General features: G+C 47.5%; 8 protein-coding genes across 8 annotated transcripts; 5 read left to right on the forward strand and 3 right to left on the reverse strand.

The window, feature by feature from the left end:
* Positions 1 to 385: 385 nt before the first annotated feature.
* On the forward strand, positions 386 to 1,828 carry ASPSYDRAFT_155941 (putative mitochondrial carrier protein; the record flags this gene model as incomplete). Its single annotated transcript, XM_040842510.1, has 4 exons — positions 386 to 594; positions 662 to 668; positions 758 to 909; positions 970 to 1,828. 4 exons carry the CDS (start codon positions 386 to 388, stop codon positions 1,826 to 1,828), a joined length of 1,227 nt encoding a protein of 408 aa, XP_040700101.1.
* A 2,721-nt stretch (positions 1,829 to 4,549) lies between these two features.
* On the forward strand, positions 4,550 to 6,589 carry ASPSYDRAFT_156740 (putative MFS monosaccharide transporter; the record flags this gene model as incomplete). Its single annotated transcript, XM_040842587.1, has 6 exons — positions 4,550 to 4,608; positions 4,669 to 4,746; positions 4,805 to 5,093; positions 5,159 to 5,352; positions 5,426 to 6,138; positions 6,195 to 6,589. 6 exons carry the CDS (start codon positions 4,550 to 4,552, stop codon positions 6,587 to 6,589), a joined length of 1,728 nt encoding a protein of 575 aa, XP_040700102.1.
* Positions 6,590 to 7,574: 985 nt separating this feature from the next.
* pmt2 (protein O-mannosyl transferase) lies at positions 7,575 to 10,029 on the forward strand (the record flags this gene model as incomplete). The annotated part of the gene is made up of 5 exons (XM_040842591.1): positions 7,575 to 7,712; positions 7,787 to 7,917; positions 7,974 to 8,526; positions 8,577 to 9,336; positions 9,386 to 10,029. 5 exons carry the CDS (start codon positions 7,575 to 7,577, stop codon positions 10,027 to 10,029), a joined length of 2,226 nt encoding a protein of 741 aa, XP_040700103.1.
* A 298-nt stretch (positions 10,030 to 10,327) lies between these two features.
* ASPSYDRAFT_156885 (uncharacterized protein) lies at positions 10,328 to 11,241 on the reverse strand (the record flags this gene model as incomplete). Its single annotated transcript, XM_040842601.1, has 2 exons — positions 10,328 to 11,107; positions 11,173 to 11,241. 2 exons carry the CDS (start codon positions 11,239 to 11,241, stop codon positions 10,328 to 10,330), a joined length of 849 nt encoding a protein of 282 aa, XP_040700104.1.
* Positions 11,242 to 11,589: 348 nt separating this feature from the next.
* ASPSYDRAFT_47566 (uncharacterized protein) lies at positions 11,590 to 14,628 on the forward strand. The gene is made up of 2 exons (XM_040847454.1): positions 11,590 to 11,856; positions 11,920 to 14,628. Exons 1-2 carry the CDS (start codon positions 11,844 to 11,846, stop codon positions 14,139 to 14,141), a joined length of 2,235 nt encoding a protein of 744 aa, XP_040700105.1. The 5' UTR covers positions 11,590 to 11,843; the 3' UTR covers positions 14,142 to 14,628.
* A 51-nt stretch (positions 14,629 to 14,679) lies between these two features.
* Positions 14,680 to 17,088, reverse strand: ASPSYDRAFT_91561 (uncharacterized protein; the record flags this gene model as incomplete). Its single annotated transcript, XM_040852508.1, has 1 exon — positions 14,680 to 17,088. One exon carries the CDS (start codon positions 17,086 to 17,088, stop codon positions 14,680 to 14,682), a length of 2,409 nt encoding a protein of 802 aa, XP_040700106.1.
* Positions 17,089 to 17,941: 853 nt separating this feature from the next.
* Positions 17,942 to 19,245, reverse strand: ASPSYDRAFT_47568 (aldo/keto reductase). Its single transcript, XM_040847456.1, has 3 exons — positions 19,092 to 19,245; positions 18,755 to 19,035; positions 17,942 to 18,696 (listed from the first exon to the last, which is right to left on the reverse strand). The coding sequence occupies exons 1-3, from the start codon at positions 19,149 to 19,151 to the stop codon at positions 18,150 to 18,152; spliced, it is 888 nt and encodes a 295-aa protein (XP_040700107.1). The 5' UTR covers positions 19,152 to 19,245; the 3' UTR covers positions 17,942 to 18,149.
* A 689-nt stretch (positions 19,246 to 19,934) lies between these two features.
* ASPSYDRAFT_33405 (YdiU domain protein) lies at positions 19,935 to 22,087 on the forward strand (the record flags this gene model as incomplete). Its single annotated transcript, XM_040845083.1, has 6 exons — positions 19,935 to 20,298; positions 20,361 to 20,370; positions 20,422 to 20,452; positions 20,505 to 20,655; positions 20,712 to 21,823; positions 21,887 to 22,087. 6 exons carry the CDS (start codon positions 19,935 to 19,937, stop codon positions 22,085 to 22,087), a joined length of 1,869 nt encoding a protein of 622 aa, XP_040700108.1.
* Between the last annotated feature and the right edge of the window lie 3,338 nt (positions 22,088 to 25,425).

Raw genomic sequence — 25,425 nt, forward strand, 5'->3', positions numbered from 1 at the left:
TTTTAAACACGAAATGAGAATGGCGCGCGTCTTGAACTTTGGCGCGGAGCCCATCTTTCGTGTTAAATGTTTGAATTGTTTGCACATTAGTATCACCAACATATGAAACTCGGTCAAGAATCGATTGTGGGCTGGTTTACTATTCCTGCTCACTCCATGATTCTCTTTTCCCTCTGTACCTTGAAGATAAACATGCATTATTAACATTTTTCTCCCGAGATTATGCTTCCTTGCCTGAATTATGGTCCCAGTGGTTTTGTGTCTCCTTACGTTCCTGACATCCAGTAGTGACCACAATGCTTTTACCCAGCTCTTATGTTGATCAGTTCTACTGCAATATTTGACCTTAATCTCTTCGACACGCCGACTTTATTACCACCTGAGCATGGACAGATCTCCCGAAGTTTCCCAATCATTGGGCCAAGCGGTAGAGCATCGTGACCGACAACCGAATTTGGAAGACACCTCCCGGCGAAATCCGCGAAGCAATGCAGCCACAGGTGCCTCAGCTGCAGGCGTACGTGCCCTTAGCGCGCAGCTTGTTGCTTTTTACTTCAGAGTTCCCGTAAAGGCGTTTTTCCGCACTCGGGTTGAGTAGGTGTTCACCTGCTCCCCTCGAAGTATTGTTGGTAGGCTAACCCAATCTCTTTCATTTCTATAGTTATATGGTATACTCGCCCTAATCTTCTTTTATCCATCATAGTTGACATGGTTATTACCGTGACTAATGTAGCCCATCACCATTGATCTTGGATAGGCATTTGCTAGAGCTGTTTACCCACATCAGCCTGACGGTGGCCGCTGGTCATTACACACGACCACTCCCGGTTTACTCATTTATGCTATTCGTACTTACGGATGGCGGTTTATACCATATCAAGTTATGCCCCCTCTGTTGGCCAATGCTGGGTAGGTGAGCTGATACCGTTGGTAGAAAGGGAATAATGCAACTGAGTATCTTGCTTATAGGGTCGGAGCTGTTTTATACACGTCTTACCTTCAAGTCCTAGGTGCTTTGTACGAACCTGTTTCACAAGGTGTAAAGCGTACGTATCCACCAGCTACGCCCGCTGATACTTTCGCAGCCGGTTTCGTTGCTGGATCGATACAGTCCATTGTCGCTGCCCCCTTGGATGCTCTACAGGTTCGCCTTCGAACAAATGACATCATTGAAGGTCGCTATCAAAGCATGTGGCATTATGGGCAACACAAACTTCACCAAATCGGATTACGTGGTATTTTTGCCGGATGGAGTCTGTCCGCTTTGCGCGACTCTTTTGGTAGTGCCGTCTTTTTCTCTTTCTTCGAATACGTCAAATCACAGGCGTATTATTCATTTCTGACGCGCTATTACGGGCCCCGTTACTCGCAAAGGGAAGGCTATCTGCACCAATCACAGTCTAGCGACCGCGGAGTGCCACTCATTAAACCCCACTACACTCTGGAGCCATGCTTCTTACTTGCTGCCGGCCTCATTGCGTCTGTTGCCCAGCAGACAATTCAGCACCCAATAAATACTATACAAGGCATTCATGTTGCGAGGCTGGAGTATCTCGATCACCAGGCCACACTGCGTCCTTCGAACCGGCAGATGCTCCAAATTTATTATCTAGCGTACCAAGAAACTTATAAGCGATGCAAAAGAAAGGCTGCGCGGGTTGGAGGTTGGGCAAGATGGTTATATCGAGGGTTTTTTGGTAGCGCGCTTCGTCAAGTTCCTAGCACAAGTGCTGGACTGGTGATTTTCGAGTTAGTGCGCCGCAAATACGCCAGTTTGGCAGATGCCATGTACATACGGAAGGACGGCTATGACATTCTTTTGCCATGATATCTCATTCCGATCCTCGGCCCATTCAACCTGTGGTTTTCTGAGATGTGTCTTCCATTAATACTTTTGCAACTGGCAGTCCCACCGGTATCGCAATTGACTTATTCCCAAGTGCAGGACAAGTGTCAAGTATGTATCACAAGTTCTGGGCCCCACCAGAAGGTTATAATGCGTCTTGACAAGTGCGACTGCGAGATGCATTCCAAACTAGTTCATGGCATGCCTCCCACGTTTTGGTTAGTTCCAAATAGTCCATATGAACAGAATCATACTATTTTTGTTGGCTATCGCATAGGTCTCAATCCCTTGGCCTTTTTTTTTTTTTTCTCTTTTTTTTTTTCTCTCTCTCTGTACTCCATGCTTAGTAGTTAGTTATTGTACACCTACTTAACTACGTAGTAAGTACTAGTACCTGTTAGTTAAACTACCACGTAACTAACCACAGTGTGGGAAACAGCTGCGGACGGAGTGCCTTGCGCAAAGTGCAAACCCACAAGACGAAATCGTGGATACAATCCATACTAAGGGCGGCCTGGTTCCACGCCGGACGCCTGAGATAATAATAATACGCAGTGGACATACATACAACTTAGCCTCGTATTCTGTGGACAAAGCTGAAGGGGTGCGATGTCTTTGATACAATCGGTTATGTAACTAACTACCGAACTCAGTTAATTAGTTGACTAACTAACCAACCCACCCAGACTGAATCTTAGTCACACACCTGAGAAAGGTAATAGAAACCTTAAAGCTTGGATAATATGAAGTACGACTTATTTCAGATATGGATGTCCGTCTTTCCTGAGGATAAACAGGCGCGACATCTACAGGAGCCAAGTTTGAACCAAGAAGATAATTTAGATATTAACATGAGTATTTCCGGAACACTTGGAAATTAATCGCTATAATCAGGCCTGGAGTTCCTTTTGCGGTCTGATGGAGAAGGTTTCTCGGTTCAGACAAAGGCTGCATCCGCCTGAGGCCGTCAAAGTCGAAAGACTCAAAAGTCACTTGTCAAGTTGTCAGCCGTATCAATGGCAAGAGGGCTAGTTGCGTGCAGTCGTACTCCAGCCTTGAGTAGCTCGGTACTGGCCGAGATTCTCCACCTAGAACCCGTCATGGTGGACAAAAGCCTCCCGATGGAGTAGATTAGATAGACTACGGCGGACCGAGGACTACAGAGTTCGCATATCTGGGGTAAGTACAGCCTCTACCGATTACCGAATGACACCAAAAACCTCCAACTGCACAGAGTTAATTGTCTTCATTGCATCGAGGTATTGAAGTCAAGTGTCTTACATGGCCTCCTTGGCCGTTTTCGTAAGAGGATGCTGTTTTAAACGGTACAAGAGCGATACATGTTAATCTCTAGCGTGGTCTGAGGGCCCTATCAGATGACTTCTTATTTTACGATTTCCCCACATCCTGTCTGCCTGCCAATCCACCACCACGCCGTGCCCAGTCGAACTCCCTTTGGAGTTTGGAGGGCGACGTTAGCCCGTCAGAGATCCCTATTCCAAGTTATTTTACATAGCCCAGTTCCAGCCTCCATGAGCCAGCCCATGTCCACTTGTCCAGTTTATGGAGCTTTGGACTGTCAAGTGATTACTAGTGGGTAGGACGGTGTAGATAGCCCGTTCGTACTCGGAGTAGCCTCAACTCTCTCGTTCCCTTTTCCCCGTCTCTATTATTTCATCTTCGATTGCTCTCCTCACCTGAGCCGCTTTAGTCAAAAGACTAAACTAGTTGCTAGGAAACTGTTTCATCACCTGCCAGATCATTGTTTTCCGTGACTTTCCGTCCTTCATCTGTTCAGACTGCTCTGTTGGCCACTTTTCCCACTAGCCTCTCGCCTGACCGTCCCGTTTCGGTTGGATAGCCTTGAATACCATCGTCATCCTGCATCGTTGGTCACTCTGTCTTGTGAGCTGAGTGAAGGACCATATCACAGCATTACCGTCGCCTTTGCCCCATCTGGTCTGATGTTTCCCTAGTTTGGTTGTACCTTGCTCGCAAGTCTCCGCTTTGACTTGTCTCGAGAGTCCTATTGCAGGGGCCCCATTCCAAAAAGCTCGCGTTCGAGGACTTTTTTTTTTTTTTTGGCTTTATTCTCCATCACGCCAAAGACTACCAGGCGGTGTCTTGTTCATCTGCCTGTTTGACGAGGTTGCCTGGCCAAGCTTACGTGGTGGGACACAAGGCCTCTGCATCGGACGTGATCAAAGGTTATCGATACCCCGACTGACTTCCACTTCTCGATTCCCCACCAACGACAGGGCTGTTAACATCAGCCCCCCAACCGCCATCATTCCTTCAACAACGTCATCGCCGCATAGGTCTCCAAATATACCTTTGCGATATTTACGGTCCGAATCCCAGAATCCCTCCGCACGGGTGTTAGAATCTGCGAGCGAGAAGGGCAGCCACCGTTCATCGATTTCCTCGGCCCCCTCTGTCGGATCGGACTTCTCGCTCTGGACGGATACCGGAGATTTAGCAGAACAACTCACTGATGCAGAAGATCCTCTCCGGATCCGCCTCATAGAATCCCTGGATCGTGGGGGCTCCGATCGAGTCGGGTCCAGGGCACGCGAGAAACAGCCGAAACGTGTGCATTATCAAAACCAGCAAAGCACCGGTGAACTTGACCTTGAAAAAATAGAAATACCACAACCGCTTCCTAGAAAGGTCTCGCGCATCGAAAGTTTTTTCGCCGCCATAATGTCTCCGGGAAATCGCCAGCTCACTCAAACGCATGGCTTGGTTGGAAAGCCATTGCTGTAAGACATTCTCCCATTCAATGATCGATGTCTCCTAACAGGATTGCTAATGTGACACAGCTATTTTACAAGTGTTTTTGTATCATTAGGTGTCTTCTTGTTTGGATATGACCAAGGTGTAATGTCCGGAATTATAACGTTCGTCACGCTTGATCCTTGAATCACCAATGGTTAGTCTATACTGACGAGGGAACAGGGGCTGGTACTTCGAAGACTATTTTAATCACCCGTCACGAGCAGAACTCGGGACCGTTGTTGCCATTTTAGAAGTTGGAGCATTTATTTCCTCGTTGCTCGTTGGGAAAATTGGCGACATAATTGGTCGCCGCAAAACTATTCTATATGGATCAATCATTTTCTTCGTAGGCGGTGCATTCCAAACTTTTGCGACAGGGATTCCCATGATGATGGTTGGCCGCATAGTTGCGGGTTTGGGGGTCGGAGCATTATCAACTATCGTCCCTGTATATCAGTCTGAGATATCGGTACTGTCTGCCCTGACTACCTGTTTGAGAATTATACTATGCTCAGAATGCTAACTCCGTACCAGCCGCCTCACAACAGGGGGAAATTGGCGTGTATCGAGTTCACCGGAAACATCTTTGGATATGCCGCTAGTGTCTGGGTCGACTATTTTTGTAGCTTCATTGACAGTGACTTTTCCTGGCGCCTACCGTTGCTTCTCCAGTGTGTCATGGGGTTTTTGCTAGGATTGGGGAGCCTTATTATCTGTGAATCACCAAGGTAAGAATGATTTTCTAGCGCTTTGCAACGCGCGACAAATCATACAATAAGCCAACACTGACTTGCAATATAGGTGGCTTTTGGATAATGACCATGACGAGGAAGGCATGGTAGTTATTGCAAACCTTTATGGTAAAGGAGATCTTCATCATCCCGAGGCTCAAAAGGAATATAGGGAGATTAAAATGAATGTCCTCATCACACGCCAAGAAGGGGAACGATCTTACAGTGATATGTTCAAAAGATACAACAAGCGGGTGTTAATTGCAATGTCTGCACAAGCGTTGGCGCAGTTGAATGGGATCAATGTTATATCATACTACGCGCCGCATGTTTTTGAGTCTGCTGGGTGGGCGGGACGTGACGCTATTCTTATGACTGGGATAAACGGTTTGTCGTATCTCGCATCAACAATCCCTCCATGGTATCTCGTGGATCGATGGGGCAGGCGTCCCATACTCCTTTCTGGTGCCTTGGCTATGGCTCTTTCTCTCTCGGCAATATCTTATTCTATTTTCATTGATATCGGAGCCACACCGACACTCACCGTTATTTTCGTTATGGTCTATAATGCTGCATTCGGCGCTTCATGGGGACCAATACCTTGGCTCTATCCTCCCGAGATACTTCCTTTGAGTATTCGCGCAAAGGGTGCAAGTCTCAGCACAGCTACCAACTGGGCTTTCAACTGGCTGGTCGGCGAGGTTACGCTTGTCCTACAGGCAGCGATAAAGTGGAGGCTCTATTTAGTCCACGCATTTTTTTGCGCTTGCAGTTTTGTTGTTGGTAAGTGTCATTCCATGATCTCAAACATAACTCCCATCTGACACATTCTTTTATAGTTTGGTTTCTTTATCCTGAGACAAGCGGTGTCCGTTTGGAGGACATGGATGTCCTCTTTGGAGATGCAACTACAGCTATGCCAACCCCGGCCACTCAAGGGGAGCGTGGCTCTCTTATGAGTGCGGGCTCACCAATTCCCTCTCTTGACATTAGACGGCAATATGGCCAGCATGGAGCTGAAAGTGCTATCCCCGGATTAAACATCAACCCACCCAATATAACAAGCGATAACAGTGGTAAAAGTCCGCAAACGGCCCCCCAAGGCGAAAGCAGAGGTCGTTCGGAAGGACTAGGTGGGTGGATATCGAATATAGTCAGCCGCAACAGGGGACCATCACATCGTGCACAAGACTATAGAAGGCTAGAAGACCAGGATGCAGAGATTGAGCATTAAAAAGGCTGGTAAAATGCCTGCATATTTGTCACTACGCCCATTTTCATCTACAATATTAAAGACGCTTATTTCCCTATTATCTCCACTGCCGTTTCTTTTCTTTTCCGTTACTTGTTCTCACTACAAATGTTTCCTGCTCGACTTTCCTCCTCTTCTTTTTCTTCTTCTTTTTTTTTTTTTCTTTTGGAATCACCTAAATTTGGTGCCGCGACTCGAATGCAACGGGTTCTATCTTCAGATAGCTGGAGATTGTCTTCAAGTTCTTATCTTGCGGCAGGTGGTCTTTGTTGCTAGGTACCTAGGGTGTGATGCAGCTAGAAACCCAGGCTTATTGAAGTGGGAATGAAAACTGTTGAGCATATAATATAGTACCTATAAGCGGAACTATCACTACTTCAAGGAGCTCTGCAAAGTCTTTCCCGATTGATTTTCAAAACTTATCAGTAGTATTAGACGATTCCGAGTGTGCTCTGTTGGGACCGACGCTAGTACTCACGTACGTTTGAGTGGCCTCGGCGGGGCGGCGAACACCTACTAATATTCTGCCAGGTGGATAGACATCTGGCCAACTCTCCATTATCTGGACTCTTCAGTTCTTAACCTACCCTTGATGTCGATCTTGCTCCTTCAATAGTGACATTCATCCGTTCCTCACCAGTTATCATATATCGTCTGCTTCGCGCTGCTTTTCTTTCGTTCTTTCTTTCTCTCACCTTTTCTCTTTCTTTTTTTCTCCCTCGGGGTACTCAATCCTTGACAACACTCTTCACTTGTCCGTTATTTGATTGCAAAAGAAGCTCTGTGCCGCAGTTTTTCACTAGATATGAGCGTGTACTATTAGCCGCTTATTCTTGATCTCTTTTCTTGATCTCCATTTTCTTTCCTCTCTCGACTCTTATATTACTTGGTTGAAGGCCAATTCCTTATTCTTATCGTCCCTTCGTGTTTCTCGCCAATTTTACTAGCTGAAGCCACATTTTTCAACATGGCGGACATCGGCCTTGGGTCGACCACCGGCGCAAGTTTTGCCCCTGATGTGCGACGTAGGAACGTTCCGCACACGGAAGGGCAAACCCAGACCTCCCACCTGGCTGAACCTGACGATGGGAAGAGAAAACCGCGGGTATGACCTTTTTCTATGTTTGAGCCTACATATTGATCCACCTGGTAACTAATATATGACCTTGTGTTGTAAAGCGAAGTTCTTATCTCTCTGCTCTCGCCGATTGGGAACCTATAGTCGCACCGATACTTCTAACAGCCTTGTCAATGTTCACTCGTATGTACCGGATCGGTCGTTCAAATATTGTTACTTGGGATGAAGCACAGTAAGGACCGCCACGCGTTTATATATATTTCCAGCGCAAATAACAATCCATTTTAGCTTCGGAAAGTTTGGCTCACATTATCTGAAACGCGAGTTCTACTTCGATGTCCACCCACCCTTGGGGAAGATGCTTGTAGGCCTATCGGGCCTTCTTGCTGGTTATAACGGATCATTCGAATTTAAATCCGGCGAAACGTACCCGGAAGACGTGAACTACACCTTCATGCGTTTATTTAATGCTGCGTTCGGTGTAGTATGCGTGCCTCTCGCCTATTTGACAGCACAAGAACTCGGCTTCCGTAGAGCTACAATTTGGCTGGTGAGCTTGATGGTATTGTTCGAGAACTCATATGCCACTATTTCACGATTCATATTGCTTGACTCTATGCTCCTTTGTTTTACTTTCACAACAACGTTTTGCTGGGCGAAATTTCATCGCTTACAGCGTGCTAGCTTCTCCATTGAGTGGTTCACATGGCTTTTCCTAACTGGTGTCAGTATTGGTTGTGTTTGTAGCGTCAAATGGGTTGGACTTTTCTGTACCGCACTTGTCGGTATTTACACTATTGAAGATCTATGGAACAAGTTCGGTGATTTAAAGATGTCGGAGGTTCGTCCACTGGTTTGCGTTTTCCCGAGATTTACTGATCATTTCAACAGGTAACGCTAGCGAAACACCTTGTGGCACGCGTTCTGGGGTTGATTCTAGTACCGGCCCTGGTTTATATCTTCTCTTTCTATGTCCACTTCTTGATCTTGGAGAACAGCGGACCCGGTGATGCGCAGATGAGCTCTCTTTTTCAAGCAAACCTCAGGGGAACTCAGGTCGGCAAAGACAGCCCGCTCGAGATCGCATTCGGCTCAAGGGTTACCCTTAAAAACATGGGATATGGTGGCGGACTCTTGCATTCCCATGTTCAGACATATCCTGAGGGTTCCTCCCAGCAGCAGGTTACATGCTATCACCACAAAGATGCGAACAATGATTGGTTTATATACCCTAATCGCAAGGAACCTCAGTATGATGCAGAGGCTCCCCTCAAGTTCGTTGGCGATGGTGATGTCATCCGTCTCATTCACGGTCAAACAGGTCGTAACCTACATTCCCATAATATTCCCGCTCCTATAAGCAAGAGCCATTATGAGGTTTCTTGCTATGGCAATATGACCATCGGAGACGATAAAGATAACTGGAAAGTCGAAGTTGTCGACGATGTGGCGTCGAGGGACAGAAGTAAAATCAGAACACTTACGACTGCATTTCGCCTGCGACACCCTGTCTTAGGTTGCTATCTACGGGCAGGGAATACGAACCTTCCGCAGTGGGGCTTTAAACAGATTGAAACAACTTGTGTGAAGGAAAATAAGCCTCGTGATGTTTATACACACTGGAATATCGAAACTCACACCAACGACCGACGTATGATTGCCTGTCTTTAGTGTTATGGTTGTCACTAACAGGATTATAGTCCCCCCTGGCGATCCCGGATCGTACAAGTCTCCATTTTTTAAGGACTTTGTACACTTAAATGTTGCCATGATGACGTCGAACAATGCACTGGTACCTGACCCTGACAAGCAGGATGATCTTGCCTCGAAATTCTGGCAGTGGCCGATACTCAATGTCGGACTCCGAATGTGTTCTTGGGATGAGAAAGTGACCAAATACTATCTCCTCGGCAATCCTGTTGTCTACTGGGGAAGTACCCTTAGCTTGGCTGTTTTTGGTATGCTGAGTTTGTGGTATCTTGTGCGGTGGCAGCGCGGCTACAATGAACTAAGCCAATCAGACATCGACCACATTCACTACGCTGGCCTGTACCCTGTTGTTGGCTGGTTTTTGCACTATTTGCCTTTTGTCGCCATGGCGCGAGTAACCTATGTTCATCACTATTACCCTGCGCTCTATTACGCTATTCTAACCTTTGGCTTTTGTGTTGATTGGCTCACTCAGTCCTTAAACACAAAATCTCGCTGGGTGGTATACGGACTTCTCTATATCCTGGTGGCGGCGATCTTTACTTACTTCCGGGTGATCGTGTTTGGAATTGAAGGCCCTAGCCAACAGTGGCGCCATTTGAACTGGCTGAGTGGCTGGCGAATTGCCAACTAGACGCCTTCGTGATTGGTGTACATTATACGTGCATTTCTCACGTGCCGTGCCTCGATTCCTTCTCTTCGTTACTTATTTTCTCCTCTTATGCATGTCTGGTTCTCGTTATTTGAAAAGAGGCCTTTGTATATCTATTGATTAATTTCTGTTTTGCTTTGGTTCCAGCAGTAATTCACGTGTCAGAACGAGGTAATCAAATTTATACAGCTCTTTGAGGCTATATAATGGGAGATTCAAAATCCAAATCGTCATAGGCGATGTATCGGTCTTAAACTGAGAACTCCGAGAAGGATTTGAATTAGCAACAATTCCCACCCAGGCTATTACCGCCTTTGCGCATTGCATCATTCATTCCTAAAGTGACAGTTTTGGGGATTTTGTTGCTTGCACTGCCAGTCGCCCCGAAGCTTTTTACTCCACTTCGGCGGTCATTCAGATCATATTTGCCGGTTTCAATATTGCGGTATATTCTCTCAGCAACTTCGAGAAACGCACGCTCTACTCCCTCACCGGACTTAGCGCTCGTCTCTAGGTACCGCAAAACGTTATTCATGCGACACCACTCTTCTGCTTCTTCCCTAGTAACGCGCCTCTGATTTGCATCCGGACCGTCTCCCGCAAGATCACTTTTGTTTCCCACCAAAATGACAACGATGCCTTCTTCAGCGATTTGGCGTAAATCTTGTAGCCACTGAGTGCATGAAGTAAAAGTTGTAGGTCGAGTAATATCAAACACAAGGAGTGCACCGGACGCGCCCCGAAAATATGACCGTGTAATGGACTTGTAAGTTTCTTGCCCAGCAGTATCCCAAAGAGATAACTTCATTTTTTTCTGGGTCTCCTGGGGTTTCTGAGGGGGTGTTGGTAATCCAGAAGGGGTGGGCGCGATAGAGCCATCGGCATGCGTCGAGGAGAGCTCCTGGTTAGGCGAGACGTCATTTGGGGGATGTATTTGAGGGTCCGCTCCGAAATCTCTCGACGCGGGCGGACCGACTGGAACAATCCGGGATCCAAACTCTACACCGATGGTTACATCATGCGTAGAAGAAAATCGGCCCTCGCAGAGTCGGATAGTCAGCTACAGCGAGCAGCAATTCGTTAACAGAGTGCTTAGCAGGAACAAAGATGATCGGTCGTACTTACGCTGGATTTCCCAGTTCCAGAGTCACCAATACAAACGAGTTTAGCAATATAATCCCATGGCTGTGACATGGATACCGAGCTGTCGTATTTTATCCGTTTTAGAGGAAAGAAAGAGGCAGGTGCGTTATGTGATGGAGAATTGAGTTGCCACAATCTAAACCACAAGAACTCATTTGGAGTCTATTTGCTGGGAACCCGCAACAAACAAAGGCGCGCGGCGTTGATTTTGGGTTATCAGTATGAATGTAAATCAACTCCAGGAACTAGAACGCTGGAGCATATAGATTTGGTCTCTGCCTTGTTGATCGGATACGCTTTTCGATGATGCGATGAATGCCGCTGGTGAAAGGCTGATTGATGATGAGTCAGCTATCACCATGACCATGTCTTATGACGCTACTGCTTCAAACGACGACAACCGTTACCTACGTCCCATTAACTTATATTCGGGCTGACATCCCCTACATAGTATACTGCCTGTTTATAGGTGAACTTCAAAATAACCTTGTCCTACTTGTGTACCCTGTAACGAAACTCATTCGGGCTCTTTTCACCACTTAATAATAGATACTCACCGCTCCAACATCTATCAAGAGGTGATAAGCTACGAAATCAAGTTTAAGGGACCGAAAAGGCACTCTGCCTATTCCCCTCACAGTGGGATATGAGAGATGTTCTCTGAGTGTAAGCAACTTATCCCAGTCTTTTCGAATACCCGTATTTCCACAGCTCATCAAAAGTACGCAGATGCCTCTCGTTTCCTAGCCCAGTCGCAGTCACGTATCGTGGATGATAAACGCAGGAAGGATCACAGCCACATAACGCAAAGGCCCGGGCATTTACGAAATATATCATCACGATCCTTTCTACAGCGACGGGTGGCCGACCCCTACTACCCTGGAGCCTCCCAGTTTTCAAATTTCACTTTTGGTTCGCGGAACTTAGCCCAGCAGGCGCCTCTGTTTCATAGCGCTACCGAGGACTTTCACGAAGAGAATGAAGAAGTTGAGCATGAGCGCGAAATAGCAGACTTCTATGCGCTTCAAAGATCAAGGCGGCATTTCGGAGGCAGTCATTTAAGGGACTCGGAGACTGATGAGGACGGCAGCAACTCTCTTGATGCCAGCACACAGGAAAGCTCTGGTGGGATATCAGAACAACCCAGAGGAGCCAGGTGCGCCTGGCGTGCTAGCAGACAAGGACAGGAGCGAGGTCGGACTGTTGATCCAGTGACAGAGGTAACAGATGGTGAAGTAGGGATACGTCATGAGCGCAGCGGTGAAACAAAGGAAAACCTAGTTGATATCCGCCTCGAAGACACACTTAAGTCTGGTTTTCGTGAAAACGATGGTGACTTTACCCCACTTGACGATGATAAAGCCCCGTCCATCCAGCGATTCCGTGAGCGGTCCCAGATAGATAACCTGGGAACCATTTCCGCATCTACGCCTAACGAGGCAACAGACCAGCTGCTATTAGCAGAGTCTCAATTGCAAGATGATAGAATCTCGTATCAGACCTCCGCAACTTCCGCAAGGATCGAATCTCTCAACCACGATGTCTTTTGGGGGCACCTATTCCTGATATCCTTTGCTTGTGTCTTCGCAACCTCGTTCCTTGTTTATTTACATACATCACCGCCACCAGGGAATAATGGTAAATGGGGTGATACGATTTATTTGACCATCCATGGTTCTTTCTATCGTCTCGGCGTTTATACCCTCGTTTCGGTGTTCATCTCTTTGTTGTGGCTTGCCCTTCTACGCTCATATGTGCGCCCTCTAGTATACGTTACCATATTCGCCGTTCCAGTGATCCTCTACTCTTTCTTTCTATACCCTTTTATTTCAAGTTTTCGTGGCGTTTCGGCCTTTCAGGACAAAGTTATGCGCATCGGATCGTTCGTCCCGTTTATTATGGGAACCGCTTGGATCTATAATGTTCTACGGGGCCGTCATGCCATAGGGAAGGCAATCAGTATCCTCGAATTTTCTTGTCGGATCCTTGCCGCCAATGCAGAACTGTTACTCCTCGGCCTTGGCAACCTAATTCTCATCACCTCATGGACTTGGGTGTGGATGCTAATGTTTACTCGAATCTTCCTTGGGGGCCATTTATCAGAGTCGAAATCCTTTATTATCAATGTTAGCAGTTGGTGGTTGGGGGCTTTTTTCGTCATCATATATCTGTGGTCTCTTGGAGTCATCGCAGGCATTCAGCGAACTGTCACAGCAGCAACAGTAAGCCAGTGGTATTTCCACCGGTTTGCAAATCCGGCACCAACCTCGAGGCAAATAGTTCAAGCGGCAACGGTTCATTCTCTGACAGCGTTATTTGGGACAATTTGCTTATCTAGATTGATGGTGTTGCTAATTCGCATACCTTTCCTCGTGCTGCCCAGGCGTGTGGCCTCGTTACTGGGCTTGGTTGCTTATGCTTTTATTCCCACCCCGGTTACTGCCGTCACAGATCCTCTTTCGCTCACATATGCTGCAATTCATTCTCAGCCACTCATTCCGTCTGCCCGTGGTCTCAGCCAAATGACAAATCTTGTGCCCTCAGTCGCAACGTCATCATTACATCCCCGATCATTTTCTCGGTTCGGCCAGTCTCACTCCTCACTACTCCCATACAGGCTTTCTAAACTGATCCTTCATGCTGCCCGGCTTATGATGTCTCTCGCTCTTGGATTCGGGGGCTGGGTGAGCACTGCTCGGAGCTTGAAGGTGTCTACAAGCGACGGGGTGACGCGCGGCAGCATATACGCGTATATCGTTGGTTTAATTGCAGGAGCCATCGGATGGAGTGTACTTGGAGCTATTGAGGGAGTGATGGCGGATATAGTAGATGCCTTGATCATCTGTTGGAGAAGCGAAGTTGGGTCTTACGGTAAGGAAGCAAGATACTGTCGTGAAGCTGGCTGGTTATTCGGTCAGGATCCAAACCCTGACTTTCGTTGCCCAGCGTAATGCTTGTTTATACCTTCTCTCCAGTTTCGAGCCTCGATTCAAAGTTAGTCAACGATTTGAAGTTTTCAACTACTCCAAACGTACTTTCAGGATCAAATCGTCTGGTCCGGCTTTAGGTATCAGAAAGCGCGGTCTCCCACATTTATAGACTTCTCGTCTTAACCAACGAGTTTAGCCAATAGAACGGGATTTTGAACAATATTATTATTGTACGCTCAACCGCTATGGCAGATGGAGTAAGTATCTCGAACAAAGCTATAAACCGGTGGTATCATAGAAGTGACAACGACTGAAAGAAAAGTAATAAAAGTAGATATGAAAAATTCATACCATGACGCCTCGCTTCCTTTCCTATGTGTAGGCGAAACATACCCAGGGCACAAGTCAAGGGCAGAGCAAAGCAGACCAGCCCATCGTGAATCAATAAATAGTAGGCATCAGGGACTGCAGGAGCATATGTATATTTAATGATATTCAACCAAGGAATTCATCATAAGTATTAAAAAAAAAAAAAAGAAAAAGAAAAAAAAAAAACCGACTATAAATCGAGTTTGCCCTGCCACTCGATATTCTCTTTCGAGCACCATTCGCCTAAAAGCGAGTAACTAAACCGAGCAATTTCGAGGGGTGTGCTGGTTCTCCCGAGTGGTAGGTAAATCTCACCGGAGTAGACTCCGGGTTTCAGGCGTTTTTTCCCCTGTTCAGTGTAATTTCTGGCGCGTTTCGACCAAGTCTCCGGGAACTCGCGAGCAAGGATGTCTTCTGACAGGCCCCGGGAACCATCATACCACAGTCGTTGCGACTCTTTGTAACACTCCGGGAGTCTACTTTTCAGTTCAAGAAAATCCTTTAAGCCTTTTTTACTATCTTCCAATTGAGCAGGTTGTCCGTCGCTTGCAGGGGTGGGAAGAGGTGTCTGTTCACCAGGTATAGGTGTGATTGCCAGGCGTTCGAGATCAAGAGCATGGATAGCGTCGTAAGAGATGGCGCCCAGGATAAGGCAAAGACTATGAAGTGGTGGGTAAGGGAGACTATTCTTTTTCACAACCCGCCAATATGCGATGATGGATAGCCAAGTGGAAGAATCGCCAATCTGCCGAGAAATCGCCTTGGACTGGTCCTCTGCGATGAAGGCAAGGACGAAACAGATAATAGCCTCTATTGCCGTGGCAGCAGCAAGCTTCTCATCAGTGTTTGCGACCTTATCTTTAGCCGTGTGTCGATCAGCAGCATGTTTCAGCTCCCTACCCAAATTTCCGTATTTCTGGTACTCATCCTTCCAAGCTCGGCGCTCACCATTCCTATCCGCACTATTCAACTGGGAGGGCGACTGTGTAATTGTGCTTGGAGAGGGATCTGCCGGCGTTTTCCGAGACCCTGGGTGCGAATGCTCTTTCCTATCACTGGTGGCTGATTCTTGTCGGGAAGAAGAGTGTTTGAGGTCTTTTGCAGGCGTTATCGATACTGGTCTTGACTTTTCCTGCTGTGCTTGACTTAGGATTGGGGTTTGAGGTTTCTCTACACTAAGTCGTGACTCTCTCGCTTTATCTCTTGTCGAAGAATTTGCGCGATCACTCCCCGTAAGCTTCGTTTTCCCATCAAAGCGGGCAGTCTTAACAGTCTGGTCAGACGTTGGAACTTTTGGCTGCTCAGGCTTCGTAGAATGAGACAACTCTGGCTCGACTACATCGGGCGTGGGCGAACTTTGGTGAGAGAGCTTCCTTTTACCAGCGAATTTTAGCAGACCCTCAATGCGCTTCCTGTTTGACCTCCCATACTTCAATCTCACAATTAAGCGAGGCCTCGCCGAAGAAGATTGGACAGGTTTGTTAGCCAAGGTCTGCAGTGGCCTGCTATTTATTTGCGGCCGTATACTGGTCTTCGAAAATGCGTGGGAGCTGGCTTTCACAGATTCCGCGTCTCTTGGGGCACTTTTTTCGGAAACCGAATTAAAGTCCGGGATGTTAGTAGTTATGGTTTCCAATTGCGAAATGTCGCATGCAGACACTTTATCCCTTTGTTGTTTCTGTTTTGTGTTGTCACTATTCACAGTAGATTCCGGTTGCGAGTCTGATGCCAAAGACTCATTCCCGAACTTGGCCAGCTCCCTTTCGAGATCAGGCGGCAAAGTGGGAGATAAAAGTCGAGGTAGTTGGGGAGTGTTTGAAGTTGGCGGGAGGGTGGGTGATAGGAGTTCTGGAAGACCATTGGCATTTGAAGGTTCTGCTTTGGGTCGAGTTACTGGAGCTTCAGGCGATAATTTTCTTTTCTTCGCAGGAGCACTATCTTTGACCTGCAGGCCGTGCCGGCCACGGTCGCGCTCCAGAGGGCGCTTGCGATCTACATGCTCGGAATCCAATTGAGAAGGGGGGGTTGGAGAGAGATGTGTCTTCGGTGGCTTTTGACGCTTGTCGCTAGTAGGGATATGTTTAGAAATATGGTTGTCACGGTGGGCGTAGAGGGTAGGGCCCCCTTGGCGATCTGGGGTGTCCTGGCTCAGAGGTGAAGGTGAAGTGCCACTCTTTCTTTTATTCTTATAGTCGTGTAGGCTGATTTTTCTTTTGGTCGAACTGCTAGATGGCGTGCTAGTGGCACTTTGAGGTCGCGATCGCGGGTCGGCCATTACGCTCCCTGTGGCGTCGGACCAATCGCCCACGGCTACCAGGAGAGAATCACTTTCGTCGTGGGTCAAGAATGTCATATATTGTAGCTGTTGTTCCTCTGGGGCGAATGGCCCGTCATCACTCACTGTCCAATTGTTGACAATGCGGTGGCCAAGTCGAAAGGGAACATCGGTGGGCACTGTGAGGAGAAAAGGATAGAGAGGCAGGACCTTTTCACGAAGACGCTTCAGTCGCCAATCGATCGGGTCTTGTTCAGAATATGTCGATCGTCCACGAATAGATGCCGAAGGTCTTACGGAGTTATCGGTGGAACGAGGCGACATTGCAGTCTCGCCGGTGACGTGAGGCCAAAAAGCTCAGGCGAGGACTTCGTTCCTAATATTATCTTCTTTCAATATTCCAACTAGTCTGACCGTCCGAGCACTGCAGCGAAAGTCACACCGTAGATGTGAATAGATGGTACGATTCGGCGAGCCCAAGTAGACGAATGATGCAGACGATTTAATGAATTAACTTCCCCCCTCCCCCCATTCAAGCTGTGCGATAAACTGCGCTGTTGTTGTCTGCAATATCGACAAACCATGGATCGAGTCGCCGGTTGAGTCTCATCGCACCAGACAATCGCGGAGAAAGAGACCCGTTTCCGAAGCCAGCAGCAAGGGTCCCTTTTTTTTTAAAAAAAAAAGACTGACGCAATCTGCGATCCCCGGGTGCGAAATATATAGCGAATGAGGATATGGATAGGGCAGTTGTCATAAAGAGAATACGTGTCGCCCGCAACTGAAATCAGCGACGATCTGCCAGCGAATGGTCCTGAGAAGCTATTGCGCAACGCCGGCAGCCATTGGGGGATTGAGGCCTCCTCCGGCAGTGTCGATGTATAGATATAAGGTCATATATCCAGAGTCTGGAGGAAAGAGTGAATGGAATAATGATAAGCAGATATGAAAGAGAGAGAGACGGCGACCTCCCTCCAAGGGTGTGGCTAGGTAGGAGTAGAGTCCGGAGTGGCAAGAGGGACGGCGGGAGCAAGTGACGGTTGGTTTCCCTCTTTCACTTTCACAACTTTGGGCGGAGAGGCTTGGCAGCACCCTAGGTTCGTTTGGCCCTACATCGAAGGTTGGCTTTTTGTACAACTCTCTCTCTCTTGATTCTCAATTACAATGTCAAAAACATATTATATGGCTCTGCGAGGCAAGGTACGTTTAGGTTGGTTGAAACAGCTTCATCGCGCTTCATGTTATCGTCAACATTCATCACAACGACAACCTACTAATGCCTAGCGAGTGGGCAAGAAATTGCCGGATCCTGGAGACCGTAACGGTAGCAGCCTATGTTTATTGATTCCAAAGTTGTAAGGATAGTATCGTTGTATGCATCTTCTCTACGACCTATCATCGGCCGCAAACTTCTCTTGCCAAAAAGCTCTGTAATGCTTCTGTTCACCAAGACGGGAAATTTTATCCACCTCCTCAGGTGTTAGTTGGAATTTGAGAACATCCAGATAAGCATTAAGACGTGATTCTTTCGCGCTGGTTGTGATAGACACGGTGCCTCGGTCAACCGACCATCTCAAAAGAATTTCTCCCTCTTGAACACCATACTTCTGTGCCAATTTCGACAGGAGCGGGTCCAAGGGGCCTCCTTTGGCTCGAATGATCGGCGTGAGGGGTCCATAACTGGCTGTTGCGATTTCTTTCTTTTCGTGGTATGCGACGAGAGAACCATGCTGCAGATATGGATGATATTCTATCTGATTGATTGCTGGTGGAATCTTTGCAGTTTGCGAGATTGTCTCCAGATGGCTCTCAAGGAAATTGGATACTCCAATGGCGCGAGTTCTGCCAGCTTCCTTCACCTTTTCCATAGCAGCCCAAGCACCCTGAAGCTCAGTTGGGGATTTGGCGAAGAAAGGCTGATGTATTAAGTAACTAGGTACAACATTCAACGATCAATGCTTCGGTTCAGCAAAAAGGGAGGGATGCATACAGGTCAACATAGCTCAATTGGAGCTTCTCCAAGCTGGCATCAATTGCCTTGGGAATATCGTCGATATTTTGATTGACCTTTGTTGTCACAAATAACTTTTCTCGCGGGACACCACTCTCTTTGATTGCAACACCTAGTTCCCGCTCTGTGCCGTAGACCTCGGCGCCATCCAAGTGGTAGTATCCTAACTTGATAGCTGTTTTGATTGACTCGACTAATTCGCGATTCACGGTAGTATCTTGGCCTCTTTTAAACCAAGCGGTGCCAGTTCCGTATCCCACCTAAATCGTCGGTTAAAAGTAATTTTATTGGAAATGAAACTAGAAGCCTTCCTTACCACTGGAATTAAAGTTCCATCGCTTAACCGGATGGACGGGATCGGTTTCAAAGAAGTCATGGTTAGATCAAGACGGATTGCACAACTCTGCCTACGTCGTAAGAACCAAAGTCTTAAATGTTTTGGTCCACAGCGTGGAAGTGCGCGCACCGGCTTTTATGTAGACACGGGGAACGGGCCGGATCGCGGAGTACTCTGCGAAAATGGTCTCAGGCTGTGGGGAGAAGGGCGGCACCGTTCCGTTCAAGTCTGGCTAAGTGGCTAGACGTCTCCACGGTTTGAATATTGAACGGTTTATCGGCTGCTAGTCTATTTGCCATGTTTTCCTCGTCGGTTAGCGAGCCAGCGAGCGATGCCGTCTGCGTCTTGTTGTTGATTAATAATAGCAGGCCAGGGTGAGAATGGCTATCAAATTTCGGCGGGAGATACGGTACGAGATGCAGCTGCAGACGGTGCGGGACACAAGCTCCCGGCCCTTTTTAGGCTACTTTCATATGAGCTGATGAACCAACTTCCGAAAGATTACTGGCTTAGCAGTCGTGGAATGTGCTCACAATAACCTCAGGCCAGGTTATCTGCATCCTTGCGCTGTGGGAGAATATCGAGTCTGATTTAGATATGATGTCACATTCGGCTTTCGTCCTCCCGCGACATCTCGACTCGACTCATTAGTAACAGAGGATAGGAGGGGCGACTTGCAATCAGTAATCAAAACTTTGGCACAATCTAGTTAAATCGTTATAATCCTCCCAACCTTTCATAAATTTTTTTTACTGACTGCGCGGTTATATGTCTTTTCGTGCCGCCTTTTCGCATTCACACGTCCGGGGACGTTTCCGCAAAATGGCTTCGCAACTCTCCAACGTAGACACAAATCGAGGCCTTTCGATAGCTGGACTTCCAAAGTCGAATGTATTCACGTCAAAGCTTCCTACAGACCCGGCCTTTGAGACACCCGACGTGTCACACAAAGCGCAGAGGGAGAGATTATATCCGCGCACCGTGAAGGGAGCGTTCTTCACTTTCGTCCGCCCTGAAACAGCAGAAGATCAAGAGCTTCTGGGGGTCAGCCCCAGGGCAATGAAAGATCTTGGACTCAAAGTTGGTGAAGAGAATTCGGCACAGTTCAAGGCTGTGGTCTCGGGAAACGAATTTTTCTGGGATGAGGAACGCGGAGGGATATATCCATGGGCGCAATGTTATGGGGGTATGTTGCTGGCGTCACCCAGCCAAGACTGTACGCGAGCCATGATCGCTAACTCATTCCAGGATGGCAATTGTGTGTCGCTTAAAAGTTCCTTGACAAATGTTAAATGCTGACGATACACAGCGGTGCGTGGGCTGGTCAACTCGGAGACGGTGTAAGTTTCGGTAAACTCCTGGAGGTTGATAGCAAAAGCTAAACATCAACAGCGCGCGATCAGCCTATTTGAAAGCACCAATCCAAAGACGAATATCCGATACGAAGTCCAACTCAAAGGAGCTGGCCGAACACCGTACTCCCGGTTTGCGGATGGAAAAGCTGTGTTACGATCCAGTATTCGCGAATATATAGTATCAGAAGGTATGATGGTCTCTACTTATAGACATCCCCGAGCTAACCACCATATATGTGCGTAGCGCTCAACGCGCTCGGAATTCCCACCACTCGAGCTTTGTCTTTATCTCTCCTACCCAAGACAAAAGTTCTGCGCGAACGCATTGAACCTGGCGCTATAGTTTGTCGTTTCGCTGAATCTTGGCTGAGGATCGGAACATTCGATCTTCCACACTCTCGTGGTGACCGTGATTTGATTAGAAAGCTCGCAACTTACACTGCTGAAAATGTGTTTCAAGATTGGGAATCCTTACCGGGGGCAGTATCTCTTGGGAAAGACCAATCACCGGATGCTGTGGAGAACCCTACTCGCGGTCTTCCATGGGACAAGGTACAAGAACACCAGAATGTGGAAGAGAACAGATTTGCAAGACTCTATCGAGAAATTGCCCGGCGTAATGCAAAGACCGTGGCCGCTTGGCAGGCATACGGCTTCATGAACGGAGTTCTAAATACAGACAACACATCTATATACGGGCTATCACTCGACTACGGCCCGTTTGCTTTCATGGACAATTTCGATCCGCAGTATACTCCTAACCATGACGATCATATGTTGAGATACTCCTATAAGAACCAACCATCAGTTATCTGGTGGAACTTGGTGAGACTAGGCGAGTGCCTCGGAGAGCTCATCGGCGCTGGCAGCCAGGTCGACGAAGAAACGTTTGTGACAAAAGGAGTCACAGAAGATGCAGCTCCAGCTCTCATTAAGCGGGCGGAGACCATCATTGAACGAACCGGCGATGAGTACAAGGCAGTTTTTCTGAACCAATACAAGCGGCTAATGGGCAAGAGACTTGGTCTCCAAACCCAAAAGGAATCGGATTTCCAAGAATTATTCTCCGAGCTCCTTGACACATTGGAAGCATTAGAGCTAGACTTTAACCATTTCTTCAGACGCCTATCATACGTGTCTCTCGCTGATCTCACAACAGAAGACGGAAGAAAAAGGGTAGCACCTATATTCTTCCACATCGAAGGATTTGGCGGTATAGGATACACGGAGGACACCGCAAGAGAACGTATCGCCAAGTGGCTAGACAGGTGGCGCCAGCGCGTCATAGAAGACTGGGGCTCTGATGCCACTGCCGATACCAAACGACAGCAAACCATGAAAGAGGTTAATCCAAACGTACTCAGCTCCCTTTCCTTCCTTTTCGCACACAGTGCAACTGACAATATTTGGACCCTTTAGTTTCTCCCTCGTGGTTGGATCCTCGATGAAATTATTGAACGTGTAGAACGTCGTGGGGATCGGGAGATCCTCGGCCGCGTGATGAGTATGGCGCTCGATCCATTCAATGAAAAATGGGGCTTGAATGCAGAGGAAGAGGAACGGTTTTGTGGAGACGTCCCAAGATTTCAGAGGGCTATGATGTGTAGCTGCAGTTCATAGGGCACATTGGGTAAGTTGATTACTATGTATACACTCAATTCCGAACATACGATGGAGGATTGTCCATGTACACACTAGAGACAAGCACTTGCTGTTTAATATTAGTGGACTTGTTTGTTTTCTCCAAGTATTATGATGAAAGCAGGCGTGAAAAGAAAGCAAAGACAGTGTGTTAAAAGTCAATATGAATTTTCTTCTTCAAAGGCATAGACATCGCGCACAAACCCTACCCTTCTACCTTTTTTCCCTTTTCCCTTTTTTTCTTCTTTTGGCCCCGTCCCTCTCATTGCCTTTCAATGTTTTTGTTCCCTAAGTCTTCTGCAATACACAAGAGCATCCATCCCATTGATCCATCCATCCGCAACCGAGAGGCCATCTCCACAGTTTTGAACATCAATCCGCCCTGTCTCTAATGGCTTCGGAGATTGGCAAGGCAGGTAAGTCGTAAAGGCATGACTCAATAGTACAGAGATATCTTTCGAATAGATATCTTGGTTAACCGAGGGGGTCTAAACCATTTCGGAACCAGGTCCATAAAGCCAAGGGGTTATGACTTGGCTGACGGGGTTTGAGCAAACGGAAAGCAAATCGTCACGAATAGGACGGGCTAGATAAATATCCCTGAACCCTGGTTCAATGTACAAAATGGAGGCGTAAAGGAGACAAACGAGCCGACCATATGTCAACTAGTTGTTGGGGCAGGCACTCTGGATATGACCAGGTTGCTTGCAGTTGTAGCAAACCCGCTCGCCTTTTGCCTCTGTGGGACAGTCGCGCGAAACGTGGCCGACCTCTCCGCCTGCATTGTCCATGTAAGCATGATACGCAAGCAAAAAGGCGAGTATGTAATCATCTAAAGGGGCCAGCTTACAGTTGTAACACTTCTGACCATGAGTGCAGTCACGGGCCATATGGCCAAAACCACCACAGGAGTAGCAGGTCTGCTGGCGACCACCATAGCCACCGCCACCGAAGCCACCTCCATAGCTGCCACCTTGAGAGCAGTTCCTAGCAATGTGACCGACTCGACCACACTTGTAGCACTCCTGGCCGCCAGTGGGGCGGTCGTTTTCACCAGCTTGGGGACATTCGCGAGAGATGTGACCGACACCGCCACAACGATAGCAGGACTTCTCCTTAGGAGCTACAGTGCATTCACGGCCTAGAGCGACGCGAGAGATTAATTTCTCCGGTATAGCGATGGATGGGAATGGTACCGGGTTTACTTACTGACGTGTCCTTGTCCTATTGAAGTCGAAAGACGGTGTTAGAAGGAAACAATAACCAAGGACAAAGGAGCAATTGCTGCAATGAAGGGGGGCAAACGCTGCATACCACCGCAGTTATAGCTATACGCAGAGTGTTAGAAGACAAATTTTCGAGCGAACGCATTGCGAACATACCAAGTAGGAGTTCCCTTCTTGGGGCAATCGCGGGCCTACATGGTCAGACATTATGAGGTTCAAAAGGCCTGTTAAAGGTGAAGCAATGGGATTGGAATTTACCTGGTGGGTTGCCTCGCCGCCTATTGTTCAAAATGTTAGCCGGGTCATTTTTTCTTTTCCTTCCACCAAAAGTCTCGAAGCAGAATATGAACCCTCAACGCTGCAACATGCGGTTGCACATCGAAGTTCACAGTCGAAGCAGTCGGGGGAAATGAGAATCAAGATGACCGGGGAGGAAGGCGAGGGAAAAATGGAAGATCTCCTTGTTTTTTCCTTCTTCCTTTACAGCTTGAATTTCAAAAGAAAGGAAAGCAACGGGGACAAATCGAGCGCCAATGGCAGTTTGCAGATCAGAATTTTTTTTAGACTCACAGTTAAAGCATACACGACCTCCGAAGCTCATTCTGACGTTTGGAATATTTATTCAGAATCAAAGAAGAAGTGTTGTTAAGCGGAAGGGAGTTTTGTTGGAGGGGAAAAATCAAAGCAGAAATTTAGTGATTTGCAGTGGCGGAAAGAATCTTGATTGCAGATAAACGGAGATAAGTAGGCTGGCCTTGTTGGTGCGGGGGCTCTTAGTTTGGGGCCCTTTCGCGTGGTTCTGATTTCTTCAGAGTATTCTGCAATTGCTCAGAAGGACGTAACCTCGCGTTTTGCTCGTTGCAGGAGTTCCAACCTGAGGTTTTCCCCTCGTCCCTCTTTCCTATTTTCCAGCTTCTTGCTTTCCTTTGATGCTGGTCGCTCCCATTCTCCCAACTCGGAAGCACCCCCGCCCAATGTCTTTCGCCAACAGCAAACCTAGCAAAGGGTGCCAAATTAGCTGGGCATCCTGTTATAATGCCCTGTTGCTTGGCTGGAGATTAGAAATTCTACATCATGGGCCCGGTGCCTAACAAACGAACGACCAGAGTGAGCAAACGTAAGGACATTTTTTCCGAGAACCAAATAACCAAACCGGTCCAATGTAAAATTTAGATACAATCAACGGGGACTGCGTAAATCGATGGTCAGATCAACTTTGGGTATATTGTACGTATGCAGGTTGGTTGTATCATTGTGTGACCAGCGGGCGCCAACACGCGGGGCGATAAAAAGGAAAACATCTTCCTAGCCTCCAAAGTAAGTTCCTTGAAAGAGAATTGAACAATTATAGAAAAGGATCAGAAAAAGTCCTTTGGGCTGTGATCACTGTGATTATAATATATCCACCTTCCAAGGTCCTCAAAACATCTACCTTGGTAGCTAGGTTGAAGATGCAGTTTAAGCAGATGCTTCAAGCAGTCCCAAGAACACGAGGTTTGCTCAGAACGGGCCATCCACTTATTCTCTCTACTTTTCAAAAGGTCCAGCCTTCCGTCCCACCAGCAAGAGCTATCTGAAATCGTAGAACTCGAGGAGCTGAGATCCATGTTCCTTTTCTCGAAGTAAAAGCAGTCGTTCGTCGTCAAATCCAATGCAATCTCGCGCTCGGGCCGTTTTATTGGCCATGTTCGCAGATGGCGATTGAGCTCGTCTGAAATCACGGTGGGATACCCCAGACAATAAACCGGGACCTCCCCGACCTTGCGGGTGCGGTTGGTTTCCAGGCTTGACTTTAATGCTAGTGTCACCTTGGAACACCTTTTGGCTGCCAAAAGACGATATCAAGCTTTCAAGTTCCCATATCCTGACCTCATCTCCATGTGAACTTACAGAAATTGCTTTTCCTCGGTCGCTCACTTGTACTGCCGAAACAGAAGACGTATGACCCCATAATCTTTGGCCTCCTTTCACAAATAGATTGCTCGACGAAGACACAACAAGGTATACCGTGAGAGTATTGTCCGCGTGCGACGTTAGGAGATACGGATGAGAGTACGAAACAGATGTAGGTGGATCATGATGTAGTATAGC

The sequence above is a fragment of the Aspergillus sydowii genome (genome assembly GCF_001890705.1).
Source record: "Aspergillus sydowii CBS 593.65 unplaced genomic scaffold ASPSYscaffold_9, whole genome shotgun sequence".
Classification (NCBI taxonomy): Eukaryota; Fungi; Ascomycota; class Eurotiomycetes; order Eurotiales; family Aspergillaceae; genus Aspergillus; species Aspergillus sydowii.